General features: G+C 44.0%; 1 protein-coding gene across 1 annotated transcript in view; it reads left to right on the forward strand.

Moving 5' to 3' along the window:
- Positions 1-25359, forward strand: part of ZNF462 (zinc finger protein 462) — a 137648-nt gene that overhangs the window by 94063 nt on the left and 18226 nt on the right. Inside the window, 3 exon segments of the mRNA XM_077769835.1 lie at positions 8424-8691; positions 10610-10746; positions 20168-20391. Of these exon segments, the coding sequence (XP_077625961.1) occupies positions 8424-8691; positions 10610-10746; positions 20168-20391 (629 nt within the window).

Below are 25359 nucleotides of genomic sequence, written 5' to 3' on the forward strand. Positions count from 1 at the left end.
TTATTTTCAGGATTAGACGTTTGTTTTTCCATTTGCCTCCATGACAACCAAGCCCAGAATTCCTATATATAGTCATCCAGCGCCCATTGTCCCCCTGGCCATTGTATCATAATCTTGTGCATCCAGGCCAGAGAGCTCCACTGATGATGGAAGGCGAGGAGGTGCCGGAGTCCTTGGCCTGGAGAGTTTCAAGGCATAATCAAAAGAAGGAAATAAAATAATGTGGCTGCCTCTAGAGATTTATGTTCCCCTTTAGACACTCTCCAGGAGTTGAAATGGCTTGTGTTCCATAGCTTAGCTTCTAATACAATTTTCTTTGGAATGGCCCATGGATAGAGAACATTTTTGAGACTCTTCAAAGGAAATGCTTGGAAAGTTGTATCGATGATTTGTGGTTGGTGGTATCCTTCTGGATGCCAAGTTCTGCTCTGTGTTAATAGCATGAAGTAAACAACAGGTACCTTGAGAAACAAAAGGATTAGATGGCGTTCCCAAAGAATTCAGAGAGAACTCAAGAAAAATCATTAAATAAGTAAACTTTTGAATCTGTGTATCATCCTGACAGCATGTTGTTTACGTAAAATGATAGGGGATGGATGGATGGATGGATGGATGGATGGATGGATGGATGGATGGATAGACAGACAGTCAAACAGGCCTAGATTTCGGAAAGCTGTCTTAACACAAATTTGTCCACAAATTCAATCCAACAACATTCTCCTAAACACCTTTCTTTATGAAAGGACCAGGAGTCTCTGTGGCTGTAAAAGCATGTGAGGTACCATTCTTGCCTGTCTAAAATGTAAGCTCCACAAGGATTCTTGTTTTTTTTTCACTAATTGTATCCCAAGTGCTTCGAGGTACATGGCATGTCGAAGCCTCTCAATAAATATTTTCTAAATTAATACAAAATTGGGGGCAAATATAGTAGAAAGTCTCATTTGATGTAATCAATACCACCTTCTCAGTTATATTTGAAAGTTTCTAAAGGTAGGGAATCCTTTTTAAGATACCTTATGCATTTTATTTTCACTCAAAAATAGATTCATTCACCAGTGTTGGGAGAAATGGTCAAGCCTGTGTATTTGCATCTGGGTCCTTTGACTGGAGTTCCCGGTTCCTCTCTTACATAAACTGCAGCACCTACATTGTTTCCTGTGCCAGTTCCAGATTCAATTTCTTTTAGTGGAGTGATAATTTAGACATTTGTGGAACAGTCTTAGAGCAGAGTCCTTCTAGATTTTTATGTTCTCAATCTTTTATAGTTGGTCCTGCCAAAACATAATTTGACAGAAAAAAAATTTTTTTTAGCAACTTGACTTTATCAAGTCTTTTCAAAGCATTCAGTGTAGCTTTCGTAGGAATGACACTTTATACCCATGCTTCGTCATGTTCAGTAATATTAATTAAACTGAACAAGCTCAGGAACAAATACAACAGGTACAGAGAAGTCTGGGGGAACATGGAAGTGTCATGAGACCAGGGTGATAATCTCGATGCGTCTGTGTTGACGAAGCACAGAGGAGAGCAGAGTCCTATCTGGATGATTGGGGAAAATTGTCACAGAATAGGTGACACTTCAGCTGGGCTTTGAAGGATGGGTAGGTACTTGCCAGGTAGAAAGAAGAGGAAGAGCACTTGGTAGCCCTGATCAAGGATTCCCAGTGATGAAATAGGTAGAATGTGCAAGGAATTGGGAACTAGCCAGAAGTGCAGCTGAAAAGATGCTCTGGGGCCAAACTGAAGAGCTCTGCGTACCACACTGAGGAATCGAGACTTCACCTCTGGGTGCGGGGCCACCCTCCTATCATCGCCATGTAAGTGATGCATGTTACAGGTCTGTGACGTGCACACGGGCTGAACTATAGCAGATGTCAGAGGAAGGAAGACCAGAGAGGAGGCTGGGAGAGCTGCCCATGCAGGTTGTGAGGACCTGAATGGACAATGGGAAGGGCAGGCCTACAGAGGGAAATGATTGGAGCTGAGTATGACACATGTCTCTAGGGCGTGGTACTTGGCTAAAGCGCTGCTGCCACAGGGCAGTTTGGAGGAAGACTCTCACAGTATGAAGTTGAACGAAGCAGTGAGCTGTTCACTGACATTCAGACATGTGGGCAAAGGAGCAGACGGAAAGTGTGGGCAAAGAGGAGGTCAGTCTTCAGCACATTGGGTTTAAGGAGTCTGAAATGTTGTCAACTTTAGATGAAGACTCTGTCAACTCAAAAGCTCAACTGGGTTTCCCATGGAAACAGGGTTCTCTCTTCCCTGCCAGATACCTGGGTCACTAGCACAGATGTGAACACACGTAAACTATTTTTGTCCTTTGGCTCAACTTTATTAGTAGTTGGGTGGCAGAAATTGCATGGCATTCCAAAAGTTTCCTGGCTATTGAGTAAAGTAGGTCTTTAACTGCTCTCATCATTATTAGTGTGCCTTTCTCCAGTGTTCTATGATTTCTTGGCTGGAAGTAGTGGGCTGTATTTCCAGCATATTTGGGTCCCACCCTCACCCCCTTCATACTTTGGATATTTACAATATTTGTGGTTAAATTATCCACAGGTAATACTCCATTTCGGGTTCCTTATACTACCAAACTTGAGCTGCTCAATCACCTGGTTTTCTAAGAAAATTGTAATTCATGCATTGTTTTGAACTTCCCGTGTTATTTTAGAAGATTTTAAATTCTCCCTCATGCAGTGTACCCCATGCTTGGGTGTACGTATTTTTCTGTTCAAACTCATCCTCTGAGATGAGTTTTCCCTTTTCCCTCCTTTTCCCAGTTGGAATTAAGTCACTTTTCTTTTTTTCTTCTTTTAACAGTTCTTTTAAGTTTATTTTTTTTGAGAGAGGAAGAGAGAACATGGGTGAGGAGGGGCAGGGAGAGAGAAGGAGAGAGAAAATCCCAAGCAGGCTCCACACTGTCAGCCCAGAGTCCGACATCAGGCTTGATCCCATGAACTGTGAGATCACATCCTGAGCTGAAACCAAGAGTCCGACACGTAACTGGCTGAGCCGCTCAGGTGCCCCATGTCACTTTTTATCATGGTGATAAGAATGTAGTTACTTTGTTTCTATTTATGACTTAAGGTGGAAGTGTTGGTGGATTGAACATTCCAGCATCTTCATGGTGATTTCATTAATGAACACACTGATACTAGTTATTAATGGACACGTGAGTTTCTCTTGACCTTCCCCTCCATCTCTGAGTCCCACGTTCCATCAGTCACCACATACTGATTTTGCTTCTTCTCCACTAGTTCTTTGTGGATGCGTCTATGAAGACGTTTATGTTTTGCACGGGATCACAGTTATTTACATGCCTGTCTGAGAGCCACTTGAGGGCAGGAACCCAGCCCTGCTACCCCAGAACGGAGTCTCCTGTTGATTTGATGCACGGTTTATAGTTCCCGAACAAACGGATATCATTTAATCACTTGCGCCCCTGACCCCCTCTACAATTCGCTTCCCTAAAATCCTTTGTCTTTTATTTCTTCCTGATACTGTTTTCATTGACCAGAGAGCTTGCCTCCCAAAGTCTGCATGAAAATCTAGCTCAAATATAATTAAATGTGGTTGCTGGCACCAAGATACTACTGCGACTTTTTCACCTTCACTCACTTCCTCTCTGTGGAGCTGCAGAAAATTGAGAATTGATCGTCCTGTACAGTTTCCTTTTTGGATCACTCCGTGCATAAGGGGGCTGTCCTCCGCGGCTCCTACAATTTACTGCCCAATTGATTCTTACTCTTCCTTGTGTCTCCCTTAATCTTGCAATAGTTAAATTTTCCCGTTACTGTTCATTTGTTCTCCTTGCCTTTTTTGTTCCTTCAGTCAATGGGGTGAGCTTTTGAGACATGGAGACCTGTGTTGTCACTGCTGCTCTTCTCCCTCCCTGCTACACCTGAGCTCTGAAAGGTGCCCCTTGTGTCTTCCTTGGCTTTGAGTCCCTAGAGCCAGCACATAGTCTGGCACTAACAGGGTGCTGACCAAATGTTGGGAGCATCAGAGTATTCAAGAAAGCTTCATTCAGGGGCGCCTGGGTGGCTCAGTCGGTTAAGCGTCCGACTTTGGCTCAGGTCAAGATCTCACACTCATGGGTTTGAGCCCTGCGTCGGGCTCTGTGCTGACAGCTCAGAGCCTGGAGCCTGCTTCAGATCCTGTGTGTGTCTCTCTCTCTGACCCTACCCTGCTCGCTCTTGCTCGCTCGCTCGCTCTCTCCCAGAAATAAATAAAACATTGGAAAAAAAAAAAAAACTTCAACTCCCAGGGTTGACTCGTTTGTCATCTGCCCTTATAAAATTACATTTCTTATGATCATTTCCGTGCTGGCTAATTTCTGGAGAAAAAAGAAGAAAAAGAGACCTCTCGAACTGATAGTCACTTGGGTTTGGCTGGCATTGTGGGAGCTGGAATATGGCAAGAAGAAATCTTCTGTTTCTCCAGGAACATGGCTACGTGAGAGGGCTGAGAGGTTTCATCTGGAACTCCACCCCCTCCCTGGTTTGAAATCCTGTCCCAGAGTCCCCGGACAGCCCCTGTCTCCCATCCATGTACCTTTCTTTTTCCAGGCACATCCCACCTGAGGAATTTCAGAGCATTATTATTTGAGGGCAAGTTTATCAAGCATCTAAAAAAGCATGACATTTAGGCCGGCAAGTTTCCTGTCTGGGTGTTTGCAGTGCTCTTCTCTGCCGCCTGCTCGTAGAATTTTTACCTACGTGATCCTGGTGTTTTGTTTTTATAAAATGTCTTGAAAATTTGGAGATTCTTTTTCTTTTCGACGAATCTTGGTTTATCTTTTCCTCCATGTGCTCTGAAATTCTTGTTTTAGTGTTTCCTTACACATACAGTTTACTGTTATTTTCTATCCTGTTTTCATTTCTATCCTACTATTTTCCCAACTATTTCAATTTTTCTGTCACCTTTTCTCTCTCCTCTCTGCTATGTATTTGTCATTGATGGGACACTCAGATGTTCTTTCTTGTTCTTCTGATGTGCATCGTGGGACCTGAGGTCACCATTAGATACAGATGCCTGATGGGCAAGACTCAGATTTTAGAGTCAGATGAATCTTTGTCCAAATCTAGCCTCTGCCTCTTATTAGCTGCGCAACCAGCTGCGTCGACTACCTTCTTGGTAAAATTGGGATGAGAACCCACACTGCACACCAAGTTGTGAGAGTTAATTGCTGCTGTTTAATAAATTCCAAACCCATGTCTATAAAGCACCATGACCGTCTACGATAAAAGTCTAGTTTGATCATGATTTTACAAAACACAATTCTTTTTATGGATAGTTTACAAGATGGATAGCTACCTGTGACTTAGATTTATTTTACAGCTATAGCTGTACACTATAATTTCTAAAACTCTGCACATAAACAATGTCACAGGTCAGAGAATTAAACTGATAGACTGCAATCCCTGGGTTGGGTTAGGAACGTAGGGACCAGCCTCATCTCTGCTGTGGGTTCCATCGTAAGTATTCCTGGCCATTCAGGTGATAAAAACGTAACCTGGGTGACCGCTTCGGGGTTAGTTCCCCACTGGATTCACACTCCTGTGCCTCCAACCACTATATTTCCCAGTGACCACAAGCCCCGCTTTCTGAAGCACAGAGTAGTTTCACCTTTCATAAGCTTGGAATGAAGAAAACAGTCTTAATGATGATTTTTAACATCAGTGACGTGCCCTTCACTACTAACAATCAGTTCGCCTTCCTAACCTGGGCTTAAAACGACCCTATTCCTGCTCTTCAGGCTGTGCCTTGTGAACAAGCTGCAATTTTAGGTAGTTAGCAAGTGGGCTTTTTTAAGATGGGTGAAATCATACACGCTCACGTCTTTGTCACTTTAGTGCCCAAAGTGCTAAAATTGTACATTATTCACAAACTCCCAAGTGAGAGAGAATGAGAGACATAGTATGTCTTGGCACCAGGGAAGGAAGTAAAGCTCTGAGGAGACCCAAAACAGTGTAACCCGGGCGTTATTACAGATGCACCATAGGCGGTGGGGTTTGCTTATCTTTGTAAATAAACCTGTCCATCTGGTTTTAACCAGGAAAAACGGAATTCATAGCATGATACATGAGGCTCTTCCTTTTGCCATTTAAGACGGCAGGGCGATGAGCCTCCCTTTCTTGGAATGCTTTCCCTACGACTTCTTGCATTTCTGCTTCTTCAAGTTTCATATAACATATATATGCCGCAGTTAAAATTTAGAATTCGCTTTTTGGGATGGATGGAATAAAATGCAATAGACCCTAGAGACAAGAAAAATGTGTTAAAGGAGACTCCCTTCCGTTGGACGGAGTCTCCCTAAGAGATTAGCGACGGTGTTAAGTTGGGGTGGGTGGAAAGTAGGGGGAGATGAATTTACATGGCTTATGATCTGATTAGGAACAACCTTACGACTTCTGCTGTACAGGGACTGACGTTGTCAGGGGTCTGTGTCTGACGTGACTGGCAGCTGACCTGCAGGGCTTGCTGAGTTGGGTGCTGTGTCTCGGAGCTGGTGGCCGCTTTTTGAGAAATGGACTGTTCCTTGGAATGTTTGTTTCTGGTCTCTGGGTAGATTTGTAGGGGGAGACGGCTCCCAGGCAATGGGACTTGGCCTTGGCCTTGGCCTTGTTGGACACAGGATTCCCGTCCTGCAGAGCGAAGAGGAAGGACAGGGGCTTGCCAGGATGGTGGCTGGGCAGTGCCCAACCTGCAGCCCAGGCCCATGTTAACAAGAGAGGCGGAGTGTGTTCTGTGCTTCATTGTGTGTGTATTTTAAGCAGAAACTAGTCTTGAGAGCTTACATAGGAAACATCTCGAACAACCCATGAAATGGTAAACAAACCTGCTATTGAAAGAAAGAATGAGAAGTTGACAATTGCATTATTGTGATCCTGAGTGGGTTCATCAGCTAGGGTTGAGGAATAAAGAAACCAGAGATAAAAAGACTTGGGTAAAATGAATTCGGTCGTGTCATTCCTTTCTTCCTTTGTCTTCAGTTTACACCTGGTAATGAACCCGTGGAGGCTCGGAGGTATTGTTCAACTTTCCTTTTGTTTTATTTTTGTGTGTGTGGCAGGTTTGTTTACAATTTCCAAAGGGGTTTTTCTCAATCTTGAGGAATACAAATTGAGGAGGGGGGAGAGGAGAATAAGAAGGGAAGGTGTTTGAGCAGTCTGAAGACAGGAGGTGGCCTCACAATAAGGGAGGCTGTTCTGTTTTTGTTTTTCTTCTCCAAGAGGCCAGGATGGATGGCCCTAGTTTCATCAAATACAGGTTTTACAGAATTCCTCCATGTCCTGCCTCGGGGAATCGGGCTTTGGAAAATTAAGTGTCCATCAAATCAGGAGGAGGCTGGTACAGTTTCTATCCCCTTCCCGCCCCCCACCCCTTGCTTTTTGAAAGGCTTAAAAAAAAGAGCCCTTTGTTGTCTTTTCAAGGAAAGTTACACTGAAATTCATCTGTGCGGTATTCATGGACTTCATTTGTGCCATTCATAGGCGGCTGTAGGTTCTGCGGGACAATGGTGTTGAATGCATAGCCCCAACACTCAAAGCAGCATGTTGGGAAAAGGTTCAAGACCTTTCTTTTACTTTCTCTTTCTCTCTCTCTCTCTCTCTCTCACTCTTTCTCTCTCTGTCTTTTTTAAGAAACGGAGATTTTCCCACCTCCCATCTAGATCAGATTTCTCCACCACATGCCATTGAAGCTTCTCAGGGCTAAGATTTATGCCTGTCATTTCCCGACATTTTCCTCTGAACTGCAAACTTTAAAATACCTTTTAGGGAAACTTATTTGGAATTTCATTTTAATGGGATTTATGAATAAATCTCCATCTTAACGCTGACTAAGCTTTAAACATCCATTCCAGGAGAACACTATTAGATCTTTACATTTTAAATTTTAAATCATTTGACTGTGAAGGCATAAAACATTTTTATATTTGTGAGTGCCACGTGCTCAAGCATTTCTGTTAAAGACCTTTTTTTTTCCCTTGAATAATTCTGGGCTCCAGAGGAGATACTGCATCAACTACTTCCCTTTCTCATGTAGATGCCTGTATACATTCTGTGCATTTATTTGTCTCACCTGCGAGGACAGATATACTATGGCAGCCTGTTGCCATGCTGCACTTTCCTTTTAAAAAACAGTTGATTTTCTTCCTTCACTTTGAAACCTTTAACCTCAGTTTTATTTTTAAATGCTATGAGCCCTCAAAGTCCGATTAAAAGAAGTGACGCTTTCTTCCTACCTGCCCTTACCCAGATCCCTGTTGTAGGATGTAAATGAAGATGAAAGATGGATCATAGTCCTCATCTTAAAAAAAAAACAAAAACAAAAACTCCAGGCTAATGTCAGGGGCTTTCAAGTGTCAAACCTCTACTGTGTTCTCTGTGTCCGGTGTCACTTTCCCCGTCTGTCCACAGACTCCTCCTACTCAGAACCTCCAGATGTTCAGCAGCAGTTGAACCACTACCAGTCAGCTGCCCTGGCAAGGAACAACAGCCGTGCCAGCCCCGTGCCTCTCTCTGGGGCCGCCGGGGGCGCCGAGCAGAAAACCGAAGCTGTTCTTCACTGCGAATTCTGTGAATTCTCCTCTGGCTACATCCAGAGCATCAGACGCCATTATAGGGACAAGCATGGCGGGAAGAAGCTCTTCAAGTGCAAAGACTGCTCCTTTTACACAGGCTTTAAGTAAGTGGCATGAGGACCAGCCTTGACAAACAAGGTGCCTGCGCCTGTTCCGCCCCTCACTGCACTCTTCCCTACACTCCCCTACCTGGAGCTCAGGGAGGGCCCTGCCTGCGGGATGATACCGGCATTGGGTCCAGTCTTCCTAAAAGGAGGCTACTTCCAGAGGACTGTTTTGGGGCTTGTGGAAGGGGTTTGGGATGAAGAGCTATATCAGAACAAACGGGTTTAAAAATTAGAGCCAGTGAGCACCCAAGCAGTGTGAGATAATGGTAAGGGATTTCTCTGGCCCAGGGCACGAAGCAATGGGTGTTTTTCCTTCAGAGGACTATCCTCCCTTTTTAAAATTTGTCTTTGAAAAAAAAAAAAAAGTATATATGTTTTTGAAAGCGAAGTCAAAGTCAAGAGAGAACATCCAGCAATTGTGGTTTCCCTGCTACGCTTAGAGAAAATTCGTATTTCTTAAGATCATGTCGTTGAAAGACAGCCAGAGAATCAAGACTCCAGCACTGTGAAGACTAGAAGTGAGCCAACTGTAGAGAGATTGTTCCAATCCAGAAAAAGATAATCCAAAGCCCCCCTTGCTCCTATGTATAACAGCATTGGTGAACTCAAAGAATGTTGTGCTTCCTCTGGTGTAATCTAGACTCTTGTGATTTAATCTTGTCCTGTGCAACCCTGTTTATGTTAGTGGTTACGGGTATAGACATTAGAGCCTGACTGCCTGGGTTTGAATCCCAGCTTTGCCCCTGACTAGCTGGTCGGCTTCGTACAAGTCCCTAAGCTTCTCTGTTTCTCCTGTTCCTAATCTGTAAAACAAAGATAGTAATACTACCTAACTTCTAGGACTCATGTGAGGAGTAAAAAAGTACTCAGAATAGTGCTTGGCACAAAGGGAACACTAATAAGTGTTACAATATCATAGAAAGCTATTCTGATAATATAATATTAGATGCTGTGTTACAGATAGAAAGCCATTATTATCTGTTCCTGTTGCAGTTAGGACCTGAGCCTTCGGCCACTCTAGTACTTCAATACAGACTCCAGAGAACCAAGGTGGGGGAAAGTAGGCTTCATGGCCTAAGAAAAACAGGAATTGGAAGAATAAGTCTCTTTTCCACCAACATCTTAGTTGCTGGGATTTGATGGAAAATGTGTTATATCTCTGGCTATTAATTTGGTTCAGTTGTTTTTCAGATAAATATGTATGTGACCTTAAGACTGAGAAAAGGCTAAAGACCCAGATAACAAGGGCCCACTGACAGGTGTTCATGTCTCCCCAGAGAGAAGTACTTGTGTTAAGAAGAAGGGGCCCTTGCCCATTAAACTCTTGGTTTCATCCATTTTTATGAGACATTTAAGGCTTTGTAAATGTGGAAGTTTTTAAAAGGATGGAGGGGAAGGCAACAATACCCTTCCACCTTCAGGCTGTTAGAACAGCTGTGATATGGTTTACCTGATCATCTGCCGCCATGATGTCCCAACCACCGTGCCCTCCCCACCCTTACCTGTGAAGGGTCACATGGGCAGCTGGGTAATTAACCTGATTCTAGTCCCTCTCCCTCTGAGCATGATGAGAAATATGTTCTCATTGGGATTTTGGTTTTATATTTTTAATAAAAAACTTCTAATCTTGAAGACTAAAGTGTTTGGGGAAATCCATTTCTTTTCAAACTAAGCCATGAACCCAGCCAAGTGGCACAATTTTCAAAAAGAAGTTACCACTGCATGACAAGGTTCAGTTATCGGATGAGTGACCAAGGAGCTTATGGTCAGCAAACACGCTTAACGGCTATGTTTTTGGCCCCTCGAGCTGGGGTGTCACACCCAGAAGCTCCGTAGGAAGGTGGCCAGCAGGGGATGTGTGAGTGACCTGACCCCCTATCACACTCATTGCCTCTCCCCCACACCTCTCTCCCAGATCTGCTTTTACTATGCACGTGGAAGCTGGGCATTCGGCGGTTCCTGAGGAGGGCCCCAAAGATCTCCGCTGTCCTCTCTGCCTCTATCACACCAAATACAAACGCAACATGATCGACCACATCGTGCTGCACCGAGGTAACCTGCCTAAGCGCGGTTTTCTGGGGGCACGGGTGAGGGTGGTATTACAGGGATGCCCTGTCAGGGTGGCCTTGGCACCTTTTCCCTGGTCCGCCATTCCTCACCTTATCTCCAGGCAGGAAATCACAGTGATCACCACAGTGACAGACAACGGTAAAAACCCCTTCAGGCTGCAAGCATGTCCTCCACGTGGAGGGAGGCAAAGGTGATGAGCTCTGCCACGAACACTTCTCTGAGGCTTCTCAGCGCCAGGGATTTTCACATTCTCATTCCTCTGCCCTCACAACCTTGCTGAGGAAGGAGTGCATGAGAAACAGAAAGGGCTGGTGAGGACTCATTTATAAAACGAGAAGAGCTGCTGTATGGTTGTAAGCAATTTGCTGGAGGGAGACCAAAATGATGATTTCCGAAAAGCAGAATGCGGAGTTTCTCTTGAAATGGATGGAGAGAGAAAATTTTGAAAAAAATAAAAGTGGCCTGATAAATTTTAGAAGTCCCATAGGCTTTGGATTTAAATTCTGGTTTTAAAGCCTCTTGTATTCACCCGCTTTCACATCTGTAAAAAGAGAGGACAGTGAAGCCTATGAAATAACAGGCAAAAGGTCTAGTGCGTTCCGTAGTGGAGGCATTCTGGGTGTTCTGTAAATGTTGGTTCCTGTTGATAAACAAGGATATTTCTTTCAAGTCCTCTTTGGTTTTTCTTTCAGTTGAGTTTACGCTTGGCCAATTAAAACACTGTTAAACAAAAGGCTTCCTCTGCATTGGAAGGAAAAATATGTTTATGTAGAAACTACTTTGTCTAAAAAGAGTCAAGCCAGAGGTAGATGGAAAAAGATTATTGGAGTACCAGTAATCTCTTGCTGCTTCCATCATCCACCGATCTTTCCATCTTTCCTTCGTTCTTTCCCTCCCTCTTTGTCTTCCTCTTCTTTCTTGTCTTCCTTCCTTTGCCTTTAACCTTTCAGGAAGCTTTTTAGTATTTGCCACATATACCTCAAAAGCAGTGAGTGTCTTCTGCTATCCTGCTGAGATGTCACTCGCCCTGAAATGCTGGATGCTTTTTGAGCATTTTCAAAGTTGCCCGCATTTCCCCAGAGCCACTGCCTTGGGCCATTGCATTTTGTGACACTTCGCCATGTCTGCCGCGTACCCCATGGAAGGCCACTCTAATAAGATGTGAGGTCGCTGCTGGCCGGGACAGCCGCTTACAAGCGGGGAGAAACAGGGTAGGAACATTTAGGCAGGAATTTTGGGCCAGAGCGGACCCACCTGGTGTTGTACCTCAGTCACCTGGCTTCTGGTCCCCGGACCCACGTGCTGTGGTGGCTCTGGGCCCCCTCACAGTGTGGGGAAAGGCCATGAGCAGTGCTGCTGCCGAGCAAACAGAAATGGTGAGGCCTCACTTCTATGTTGGTTCCCTCTGGGTTCCCATACTGCTGCCTGGTGGGGTCAGAGCTTCCGTGTCTAATGAGCTCAATGATTTTCCTTCCCTGAGCCAAGAATTCAAGAAAGGGGGTGGGGGGCAGAGAGTAAATGCTAACGCCGCGACGTGCCGTTGGAGCATTCCACTTGACGCTAAGTCACTCCTGTCCAGCAATATCATGAGGGCTCGTACTATTACCTGTATTCCCGCTTCACATGTGGGGAACTTGAAACTGAAGAAAACTGCTTTTTCTTTGATTTGCTATAGTTATTTGTGGTCACCTCACAAAGGATTTAAGGTACCTTAAAGATATTTGTGCAGAACTATAGGATTAAACCAGATGGGGAAATTGGGGCAGAAATGCAAAATAAGAAGAAACTGGTTGAAAGTTCCCTGGAAGCAGAAAGAAGCTCCCCAAGAGGCCGGGGCCCACGATGCGCTGTGCACCTGTTAGCAGCAGGCTGTGGCGTGGGCTCTGAGTGTCCAGCCACCCATGGCAGAGAACAAAACTGAAGCGACTGGGTTTAATAAGACTTGTGAAATTCTGTTCAGATTTTCAGGAATCCTAGACCCTGAATCCTGAAGGAAGTTCTCCAGTGGGGTCTCCTGAAGGGGGCTGTGTACGATATAGCGTGTATTGTCGCCGCCACAAAGACAGTGGTCAGTCCCTCAGGGGCAATGAGGGCCGGGCAGCTGAACTGGTGTCACTCAAGCAGTAACAGTGCAGCTGAGGGTCAACTCCAGTCCTCTGATCCCATGACCCATCCATTACACTGACTGTCACCGGTTACATACAATCTCTTCTGTTTATTTGTAGAGGTAACTTACATTAAAAGAGCCATCTAAACATATAAATACTATCCTTCTCAGGATCGGAAAGCACACAATCTGGAATAAAGGAGTATCTGAGGATTGGTAGTAATAATGACAACATTAACAACAACAGTTACTATTACTCAGTGCTTCCTAGTACCAGGTGCTGTGCCAAGTGATTCCAGTATGTTATTTTGTGGAATTCTCACAAAACCCTATCTGATAGGTATCACCGCTATCCCTGACAACACAGAGAAAAGGTTCAGAAGGCTGAGAGCCACCCAGGGTCCAAATGACTAATAAGTGACCCAGCTGGGATCTGAACCCAGGCTTGTCTGCCCCATAGCCCGTGCCTGTAACCACCAGGCATCACTGTCTCACGCTTGGGAGGATGGTTGGTGTCACCCTGTTGAACATTCTAACGGCTGTGGCAGCTGGGTCTGAGGATGGAGAGATCTGTGGGGCTAGAGGTCAGAGAGGAGGCAACAGGTGCCTCAGGGTAGCCGTGTCTGCCACCTGTGTCCTGGCCTGGCTTCGGAGTCCCATCTCAACTCAAAATGGCATCTCAGTGGGATGCTGGTCTTGTCAAGAGATGGGGTTGGGTGTCTGCCTTGCGGTTTCAGGGTGGGGCTGATCTCAAAGTAACAAGGTGTGGCCCCTTCTGCACCTGTGCCCTCCTTGCTCTGCAGAGGAGTAAACATCTCTGGTCTCTAGGGCTTGCAGTAAGAGAGCTTTCTGAGGCCTTGGTTAATTAAAATACTCGGGATGAAAGGCAAGAAAAACAACTTCTGAACTGGCCCTGGACTGAGATCCTGCTTGCAAGAATAGAGTTTCCTGAGCTTTTTATGCAGACATAATGATATATTTAAATAGGGAGGAAAGAGAGGAGAAGCCGTTTCACTCATGGGAAATCTGAATGGGCGATGATCATGGGTTTATGTTGGCTGTGGCCACCGAGAGCGTACTGTTTATCCAGGCATTCAGCAAGCGTTCATTACATGCCACACTGCTGGGTTCGTGGGCAAGATGAGGTGCAGAAGAGCCAGTACCTACCCTCCTCAGGGAGATGCAGCATGTGCAGAAGTCTGTGTAAGCTAGTGAGTGACGGGTATCTGGGAGATTCACCGCAGCAGGTGTATTTGTGTCCAGGGCAGAAAAAGGTGGTGGAGGATGGCTTTCAAACTGAGCCCTGATGACATTTCAGCAGGCAGAGAAGACTGAAGGTGGGGTATGTTAGTTTCCTGGGTGGCCTAAAACACCAGTGTTCTCTCTTGTTGCTCTGGGGCCCAGGAGTTTGATACCAAGGTGACAGCAGGGCTCTGCTCCCTGTGAAGGCTCTCAACAGGAATCCTTCCCTGGCTCTGCCTGGCTTCCTGTGGCTTCTGACATCCTTGCCTTGTAGCTACATCATTCCTTTCTCTGCATCTGTCGGCACTTGACCTTCTTCTCTTGTGTGTCTCCCGTGTGCCCTCTCCTCTTATAAGAATACTACTCCTTGAGTTTAGGCCCACCTCAATCCACTATGGCCTCATCCTGACCAGTTATATCTGCAAAGACCTTCTATCCCAATAAGGTCACATTCTGAGGTGCACATACATTTCTGAGGGGCACTCTTTGACCTATGACATAGGGGAGAGGAAGGAAAAATTTTAGCTGCTCAGGTAGGTGGAAACAAGGTATGTTGATGGAGTGGTATTAGAGTGTTCCGAGACGGGCTGAAGGGAATAGGGGGCAAGGCTGGAAAAGTGTGTTCTGGCAAAATTAGGTAGGGCTCGGTCAGATACCAATGTAGGAGTTTGAACTTTACTCAATAGACAGATGGGAAACGAGGGTACCTTGTGAGTATCAATTTACTAAAGATTGAAACAAAGCATTGGTAGGTAGACCCATTTCTTTGAGGAACCTGGGTGAGATTAACATTTGGTGAGATTGGCCATGATTAGACCAGTTTAGAAAGGGAAAAAGTAAGCCCTGAGATTTTCGTCTGAAGGAAAAGGTTGGTGGTAGGACTTTTTAGTGGGTTTTCATTCAGTGCAACAAATATTTATTGACCATCGACCATATGCTGGCATTCTTTTCTACTCTAGGGATACAGCCATGAAGAGTCAGACAAGGTCTGTGCACTGAAGGAACTTCAACTTTAATAGGAGGAATGAACAAGGAAATAGATAGTTTCATGAGTACATTTCCACGGAGTTTCTCAGTTTATCACCACCACACAAAGCATGACGCTTTGTGCTGTACCTTGCACAAGGTACCTGCCTGTACCTTGCACACCTATAGCACGCCTGGGAAGTTGGGTACAGATTGAATTATAGGGGATGAATGGCACCTGGGTGGCTCAGTCAGTTAAGTGTCCGACTTCGACTCAGGTCATGATCTCATGTTCGTGGGTTCAAGCCCCACGTTGGGCTCTGTGCTGACAGCTCAGAGCCTGAAGCCTCTTTTGGATTCTGTGTCTTCCTCTCTCTCTCTGCCCCACCCCTGCTCACGCTCTGTGTCTCTCAAAAATGAACAAAAATTTTTTAAAAATTAAAAAGAAAAAAGAATTATAGGGGATGAAACACAGTTTTCCCAGATATTTTTATTTATAACTATGGAACTGTGTAATCACTGAGGTTGGCCTCTAGTTGGCATATTAGCTTAAAGCTTCTGTTTCCCAGCCTGTAACCCCAGGACTTAAGCAAACACTGAATTTAACATTGAATCCTGCGGGTGGGTGTCTTTTTGAAATGGAACTTATCTCCCCTAATTTATCTGATCTCTGTCTTTTTTCTTGAGAAAAACAAAATCTACAGTGAGATTGCCAGTCTTTCATTTTACTCAGGGAAATTACATGTTCCATCTCCGTCAAATACCTTTGCCTATTAGAATTAGAGGTGCAGTTCCCAGCTTTCTCTAGCTTGACATCAGTAGCCCAGCTAATAGCACATTTAATAATTTCTTAACCAGGAGCTGTTGCCCTAATGTTAATGTGTGTCCATTTATGGTTATGTTTTGGAATGATTGTTTTATAGAAACTATTGTTATGTTCCTAATGGCTTTCTAGTACTCAGCTTTTATCTCTTGTGTGGCTGAGAGTAATGGGTGGGGCTTTGGTTTGGCCCAAAGTGGGTCTCCACCCTTTAGCATGATCATTTGCATACGGGTTTGTTGACGTGAATGACTTCCAAATCTCTCCCTGCTTCCTTCAGACTTGGCAGGTTGTGGGGAGGAAACCCATGAGTGTTGTGGTCTGCCTTTCAGGAAGAATTTTCACTTGGTGATACTGGACTCCACAGTGATGTGGTTTTTCTCTGTTTTGAGCCGAAACGACCCTTCGCCCTCCTTGTAGTTGCAAATCTGCTGATTTTTCCCCTGAGCACCATGGGAGCTTCACAGCACAAACTTCTAGGCTCTTTTGCGCCTTAGTTCCTGCAGGCTTCCGTGTGGCATTACTATGGGGTCCAGCCTCTTGAGTTTTATGTCCAGCTGCAGCACCAAGCGACGTTTGAGTAGGAAGAGATGAGAGACACAATCTATCTTGTAGTCAAACTGGTGAAGTCATAATATTTTTGCAGCCAGCTCTGGAAGCTGAGTCACAATGAGTGTGATTCAAGCCTTGGTTTTTTCACCGAAGGTAATTTTGAGAGGTGTGAAGTCAAGAAAGGCCCACAGTTGTCGCTGCACCCACAGGAAAAAAGAAAAAAAGCCCTCAGCACTCAGCTTCTGTAGCCAAGACAGGGCTCCATCCATACCTGGAAACATTCCAGTCTCTCACTTTATGTCCTTGACTTGCCTCAATAATGAATAACCTCATTCAGAAAACACTGTCGGTGATTTGCCCGCCTTTCAAAGTCTCTCTTGTGTTTTATCTTGGTCATGTTAGCCGTGTTTTTAGAAAGTGAAAAAAATTAACTTTTTTTCCTAAAATTAATATCTTAGTAAAAATCCATGTAACTAAGAGACTTGGGATGTTGGTGATGTCTTAGTTTGGAAATGGGAAGTCTTACGTTTCAGGGTAAGTGAGCAGGAAATTATCTTTTATCTAATTCATAAGATATTCAAAAGAAATTCAGATAGAAACGGTTGCCTTAGACCTGCATGTTGCTTTTGTATTCTTAAACAATCGGGGGAAAAGCCTCATAAATATACCATGTGCAGATTGGATGTTCGAGGAGAGTGCTTTTCAAGGGTGGAGGAGGAGGGCACTGGCCAACTTCAGGCAGGAGACCTGTGCTCCCAGGTAACAATTTGGCTCTGAACCAGAAGAGTGACTTTGAAGAAGTAGTTCAACAAACCAGTCCTCAGTTTCCACATCGATAAACTAAAGATAATAAAGCTGACTTGGCAGCAGTGAGGGTAGAGTACCTAACAGTGCTTGAAACCTAGTGGGCTCTCGGTAAATTGGTGCAGTCATTTACGTGAATTATTATTACTTAAACTCCGGAGTATTTCGGGTGCTCACAACTTTGTGTAGAATTCACTTAGACACACATAGTGAAATTGGAAACGGCCAAGAAAACTAACCAAGGTGGTAGAGGAATTGAAAGGGAGACCCATTAAAAAACAGGTCTGAAAGAAGCGATTATTTTCAGGCAGACGTAAAGACTGGGGGCTGAGTGCATGGCTGTCTCCAAGGTCTTTGAGGCATCGTTACGTCAAACATTATGCCAGCCTTTGTCCATCTCCACTGAGCTCAAGAGAACCAGAGCCAGAGACGGAGAGTTGAAATGACAGTAGACAGTGTCAAAATACAGGGAGAGCAAAGCAGGGGGATGCATTCTCAAAGAAGGTGCCAGAGAAGTTTGTGTCAGCATTTCCTCAGAGCACCTGGGTGTGGGGGCTGGTCCCAGGGGTTCCTCCCGTAGTCCCGTCTCTTGACACAAGCACCGCTTCCTCATGGTTCTTGTCCAGGCGCGTCTTTCCCAGAGCAGCTAGAGGTAATGCTCGACACTTTGTCTAAGAGCAGTGGTGCTCCACCGGAGTCCATCTTGCCTCCTCAGGGTGCATTTGTCTGGAGGCATTTTTGGTTGTCACCACTGGGGAAGTGGGGGGGGTGCTGGCCTATGGTAGGTAGAGGCCAGGGATGCTGATAAATATCCTACAATACATAGTCCAGTCCCCACAGTAGAGATGTATCTGAGGCCAGATAAGTGTTTACTAACAAAATGTCAATAGTGCTACTACTGAGAAACCCTGGGCTCGAGGACCAGAACATCATAGTATGGGCTTTCTCAAGGCTGTGGCTGGCTCGTGCCAAAGCATTTTTTCCTCCGATTACACCAAACCATGGAACTGAATGGTTAGGAAGACTGTTAAACATTTGCTATTCTAAGAAAATGTGTGGATTACATTATAATCATGTGTTTCTTAGCTGTCTGCTCTACTTTGGTTTAAAAATATTTATATTTCTAAATAAGCGACTGACTCTTTGTATAGGGAAAATAACATATGCATTAGAGCGCTGGGGAGTGAGTAGCAGACACCACCTTCCACGCTTCCTCTGGCCAGCTTTTTGCTGGCCAATTAATTGCTGTATTCAAGGACTCCCAAGGCAATGACTGCCCTGCAGTGAGAATGTGGTGGTGGAGACTAAGGCATGGCCTTGGGTGGTGGAAATTCCCCAGGGGTCAATGCAGGCCAGCAACAAAGGGAGAGAGGGAGAGCTCACAGGGAGAATCGCCTCAGTACACACAACACTGATGCTCTGGAAACACAGCTACTCAGTGACTCTGAGAATAAATCACGCTTTCTTGACTTAATAATACATTGCTGTTTCTAAATAATATAAGTATATGTTGTGTGCGTCCATTTGTAAACTTTCAGAGTCTTCTGAAATCCAGACACAGCATGAAAACACACGCTATATTTGATCCCTGCATAAATAGCACAGATTTTAATTTTATCCCAGTTATGGATATCTGGCGCGTGCGCCGATACTCTGGGCAGACTGGTGTGAAATTTAATTTGAGCAGTTAAACACAAGGGTGAGAGAGTGCAAAATAAACAAGCGCACGCATTTCCAGCCCTACAGCATTTGGTATGTTAATGGGAAAAGCACCCAAATCCTCTCTCTCTTTTATTTTTTCCCTTGTGACAATCAGATTACAGATTGTCTGAAAAGGCACAAATCCTCCCTATCTCCCACGCCACCCCCGCCTCCCCCTGAATGTTGCCTGCAGCCATTTCATTTGTGAGCGCTTCCTACTTAGAGCTGGAGTTTTAGTGAATGAAAATGTACAGGTCCTTTGTTTTTAGATTTGTTTTTAGATTAGAGATCCCCTTGGTTTCAGGACAAGGGAAACAGTCTCCTTGAGAACTTCTTGGAAAGGGGAAGCAGGAGTGGAATTTGGAAATGGTAGGACATAAAGGATTTGCAGTTGGCCAGGCAGGGATACAGACCTCAGCTGGCCAATGACAACGTCTGTGACCTCTGGAAAGTTACTCAAGAGCCCTGTTCCTTGCTTTACTAGTTTGCAAAAACAGGAGCAACTCCAGCCTAACAGAGTTGTCTGGAAGATGCACAGTGGCTGCACATAGGTGCTTGGCAGCTGTCCATTTCCTTCCTGCTTAGTGACATCTGTAAGTCCAGCCTCAGTAGCGCTTACTGAGGAACTGGGATGTGCTCATGGTTGCTGTCAATAATCATTAATGTTGGTAAAGATGGCGGCCACTTCTTTTCTCCTCCTTTGGCCACCTCCATTCAGGAGTTAGCGAGCACCTTCCAGCCTGCCCACCTCTCTGTAAAGATCATTCTGGGTGTTAAGTACACAGAGAGCTCTTGGCCTTACAGGGTGCCTGGGTGGCTCAGTGAGTTGAGCATCTGACTTTAGCTCAGGTCATGATCTCACGGTTCGTGGGTTCGAGCCCCACATCAGGCTGTGCTGACAGCTCAGAGTCTGGAAGCTGCTTTGAATTCTGTGTCTCCTTCTCTCTCTGCCCCTCCTCCACTCACACTTGCTCTCTCACTCTCTCTCTCTCTGAACAATAAATAAACATTAAAAAAAAAACCCTACTTGTGCCAGAGGAAGGTGCTGTTTGGGGAATTGAGGGAGGGGCAGTGTGCATGTGAGTTCATGGACACAGACCCATGCGAAGCAGCAAAACTGGGTGCGTTTCTTCCTATACTCCAAAGAAAGAGCACATGCTTACGTTACCATCAGTAAAAATTTCCCCTTTCCGTTCAATTTGTTTCCACAGAAGAGCGCGTCGTCCCCATTGAGGTGTGCCGTTCCAAACTGTCAAAATACTTGCAGGGAGTAGTTTTCCGCTGTGATAAGTGTACCTTCACCTGCTCCAGTGACGAGAGCCTCCAGCAACACATAGAAAAGCACAATGAACTGAAACCTTACAAATGCCAGCTCTGCTACTATGAGACCAAGCACACGGAGGAGCTGGACAGCCACCTTCGGGACGAGCATAAGGTACCAGCCCTTCCTACCCCTGCCACTCAGCATATGTTGGGGTGGGGGTGCGCCTGGTGGGGAGACAGAGCCGAGTTTAGTCACACCCACTGTGTGACTTGAACTAAAATAATATTTAAAGTGAGGTTCGGTGTTTTTGCTATGATGAAAGAAACGCACGGTCACTTTAGAGAATTGGAACACATAGATGGAGATAAGGAAAATCACCCCTCAGGCTACCACCCGAATCCAACCGCCTGACATTTTCTGTCTCTTTGCCGCCACCTTCCTTTGTTGTACATCCTTCTGACTATACTATACAGGAAGTGTTTGTCCTCCTTACATTTTTTTTTTTTTTTTTACTTAATGACCTAACAGGAATCATTTTTCCATATTACTTTAAATGTATTGTCACGGGAACTGACAGACTTTGTGTAAAGAACCAATAATAAATATTTTAGGCTTCACGAGCCAGGCGGTCTCAGTGGCAACTACTCTGCTGTGCCCTTGTAGTGAGAAAGCAGCAACAGATTAGACCTGAGAGAATGCGCATGATGGCTGTGTGTCAGTAAAACTGTCTGTATGGAGGGGAGCCGCAGCCTGCACTATCGCTGCTGGCCCCTGTCCTGGTGGCCGCGCCCCCTTGTCCCTCAGCCACGTAGGCTGTTTCCAGTATTTTTGCTAACTACTGACATTTTCCAAGGCGTTGCTATTTGGGTCTAAACACTCTAAGTGCCATATAACAGGTGTTTTATTTGGGGCAGAGGATTGATACAGAACAAATCAATACAGACCTAAAATAAGGGGTTTGTGGAAAACCTTCTCTCCAGAGGTCTGCTGATCAGAAGGCAGAGTCCTACGGGGTGACCTCAGAGGGCTTATTTGGCCCATGGAAACCGAGACCACTGCTTCTGGTTTTGTGTCTTGCCCAGAGTGCAGAGGAGTTAAGATTTGTATTTGTTTCATGAAAAAAAAAAAAAAAAAAAAAACTATTGGAATGTTTTCTAATTAACCAACATGTCAAGGGAGTGTTTACTTAAGGTGCAAATGAGGATCGCTTTTGATAGTTTCCTTTTTCTGTGATCTGTGTCTCTGCTTCTCTGGCCTTACAAACCCAAGTTATCAAGATGTTAGTCTGAGTCATCTGCACCCAAGGGTCGCCATTTTTCTGCCGGGTGTTGGGAGAGAAGGCTGGGCTCTGTTTCCCATCCACAGTGTAATGGTTCCATGGTCACTTTTCTGCTTTGGAACGTGTTCATTCTGTAAAGTGTCTGCCCAACAAAACGAAAGGAGAGAAGAAGAGCCTGAATTTACCTCACTGCAAAACTTTTCATATCCTTTCTTATTCAAACTTCCTGGGCATTTCTGCCCCCAAACTCAAAAGGAAAAACCAAGCTGTCTACATTTATGCACATGGATCTTATTTATGTAACCACCTCAGATCTTTTTATTATAGTGTTCAAGCCTTTGGGCTGGTATTTTGGGAGAGAGCAAACCCGGAAGATACATTCTTCCCTGGTGCTTACACAGTTGCTGTGAGTCACTGGTGACAAGGTTAGAACCATGCAGATGTGGAAGCGGGGGCTTCCCGAGCAGACACAGGAGGCTGGGGCTTCAGGAAGCCCGTCAGGGAAATGGGCTGCTCTGGAAAGAAGGGGCCCAATTTAGACCCTTTGGAACCAAAGAGACCTGAGTTTGAATCTTGTCTCCACTATTTACTGTACAACTTCAGTAAGTCACTTAAATTTCTCTCTCTGTTCTCTGATTTCTAAATAGGAATCATTTTCTCTATCCCAGAAGTTGTATAAGATTCAGTGAAGTCCTGCTGTGTCCCACACTTTGGGACTCCGTGTGTTCCTTAGTCCACCTAGGAGTTGAGCTGTGGCACCTATCAGAAAGGCAGTTCTGTTCCCGAGGAACTAAAATGTATTTTAAAGTCACTAATTCTGTCTAGCATCTTAGATATGGTCTTTGATGTTATATTTTCACTATGTCATGTTATGTTCTTTAATTTTATTCTTTCTCTTGGTTCACCAGCTTATTAAGTCCAGTGAGCACCTAATTGAGGCTACAGAATTGCCACTTCCAGCATACTTAATGACGTTTATCTCGGTTTCAATTGTTGTTAAGTTTATGAGACTTGGGCTTATTACTGATGACAGCACTTTCTTTTCTCCATTTTCTGTCTCTTCTCTCTAAATGATGAGTACAAAATGCAGTTCGAAGTTTTAAAATAATTATCCAAGTTGTTTATTTCATAAACAAGGATAGCAATGCTGTTGAAACTGAAGTTTTGACTGGCAGGCAGTGACATACACTGGGTGAAAGTGGTCATTCATTGTGGTGACATCAGCATTTATGAAAGGAGTGTAAAAGTGTCGATGTGCAATGTACTAAAGTGAAGTTTGCTAATAATTCAAATATAAAAGACAAGGACCATAAGGCAAGAACAATGAATTCAAGAACTGGAAAGGAAGAAATGAAACCACTTTTGTCCACAGACAGTGTGATCTTTATACATAGAAAATCCAAAGTAAACTATTTAAAAAGCTGCTAAGAATATTAGTTTAGCAGAGTTGTAGGATATAAGGTAAATATTCAAAAATCAATTCCATGTCTATATACTAGTAATAGGAATCTGAAAACGAAATTTTAAAATGATCAATTTCGTTTACAATAACATCAAAAAGAGTATATATATATATTTTTAATGTTCATTTATTATTATTTTTTTAAATGTTTTTTATTTATTTCTAGGAGAGAGAGAGAGAGAGAGAGAGACAGCGTGAGCAGGGGAGGGTCAGAGAGAGAGGGAGTCACAGACTGAAACAGGCTCCAGGCTCTGAGCTGGCAGTCAGCACAGAGCCCGACGCGGGGCTCGAACCCACGAACTGCGAGATCATGACCTAAGCGAAAGTCGGACGCTTAACCGACTAAGCCACCCAGGCGCCCCTCATTTATTATTTTTGAGGCAGAGACAGAGCACGAGTGGGGGAGGGGCAGAGAGAGAGGTGGTGGGGGAGACACAGAATCCGAAGCAGGCTCCAGGCTCTGAGCTGTCAGCACAGAGCCTGATGTGGGGCTAGAACTCACGAACTGTGAGAACATGACCCGAACCGAGGTCAGATGCTTAACTGACTGAGCCACCCAGGCGCCCCTCAAAAAGAATATATTTAAGAATAAATTCAACATAAGAACTATGGAAGCTGTACACTAAAAATACAAAATGCTGTTAAGAGAAATAAAGGAAGTAAATTATTGCAATATGTACTATTCCTGGATTAGAGGACTCTGTATCGGCAATTCTTCCCAAATCTATCTACTGATTCAATGTAATCTCTATCAAAATCTCTTTTCTGTGATAGAAATTGACAAACCGATACTGAAATGTAAATGCAAAGGACCTAGAATAGCCTAAACAGTATGGAAAAAGAGCAAAATTGGAAGACTTCACCCTTCCTGATTTCAAAACTTGCTTTAAAGCTACAGTACTCAGGAGCATCAGTGATGCCAGAAGAAAGTCCAGAAATAAACCCTCATCTGTGTGGTCAGTCGATTTTTATCAAAGGTACCAGAGTAATAAGGAAAAGGTGGTTCTTCAACAAATAGGGCTTGTTTGGATTTCCACATACGAAACAATGATCACTGACCCTATGTCACTCCCAACACAAAAATTAAATCAAAATAGATCATAAACTTCCATGTATGAACTGAAACTATACAACTTCTGGAAAAAATAGTAGATAATTTCCCTTGGGTTAGGGGACATTTTCTTAGATCTTATACAAAAGCTATGGACATTAAAGGAAAAAAAAAATCAGTAAATTAGAGGTCGTTAAACGTAAATTTTTGCTCTTCAGAGACACTATTAAGAAAACGAAAAGGCAAGAAACAGATTGGAAGCAAATATTTGCAAAATCCTCATCTGGCAAAGGATTTTAACCAAAATACACAAAGAACTTTTACAACTCAATAGTAAGAAGGTAATAATTCAATTAAGAATGAAAAAAAAAATTGGAATAGACATTCAAACTGCTGTGAGGATATACAAATGGCAAATGATCACATGAAAGGATGCTCAGGAAGATTCCTCATTAGGGAAATACAGATGAAATTAACAGTAAGATATCATTACCCACCCACGAGAATGACCAAACTTAAGACTGACAGTGCCAGGGGTGCCTGGGTGGCTCAGTTGGTTAAGCATCCAACTCTTGGTTTCCACTCAAGTCATGAGACCAGGTTTGTGAGATCAAGCCCTGCACTGGGCTGTGTGCTTATAGCTCAGAGCCTGCTTGGGATTCTCTCCCTCTCTATCTCTGCCCCTCCCCCTCAAAATAAATAAATAGGCTTAAAAAAAAAAAAAGACTGATAGTGCCAAAGTGTTGGCAAAGTTGTGGAGAAACCAGAAATCTCATACAGTGCTGGTTGGAATGTAAAATAGCACATTCACTTTGGCGCCATTTTAACATACACTTAACCATCTGATCCAGTAAGTCAAATTTCACATAAAGTGGACGGATAAACAAAACGTGCTATATCCATACAGTGGGATACTACTTATCAATAAAGATAAATGAATCTACTGATGTACATAACAATGTGGATAAATCTCAAGAACATCATGTTAAGTGGACAGGAGTCAGACATGAAAGATCATATGTTCTATGATTCCATTTATATGAAATTTCTAGAAAAGGCAAACTATGAAGACAGCAAATCAGAGGTTGCTTGGGGCTGGAGGTAGGGAGATTGGTTGCAGAAGTGATGAAGGAACCTCTCAGGGAGATAGAATTCTTAAACCAGATTGTGGTGGCGGTTGCACAAACCCATGAATTTACTAAAACTCCCTGAACTATTTATTTAAAACAGATGACTTTTACAGTGAGTAAATTACACTTCATACCTAAACGATTCAAGTGTCCCAAGACCTGACACATAGTAGATCCTCAGTAAATGTTAATGTCCTACAGGTTTTTATTTTTTTTT

Source organism: Crocuta crocuta, unplaced genomic scaffold (assembly GCF_008692635.1).
Source record: "Crocuta crocuta isolate KB4526 unplaced genomic scaffold, BGI_CrCroc_1.0 scaffold95, whole genome shotgun sequence".
Lineage (NCBI taxonomy): Eukaryota > Metazoa > Chordata > Mammalia > Carnivora > Hyaenidae > Crocuta > Crocuta crocuta.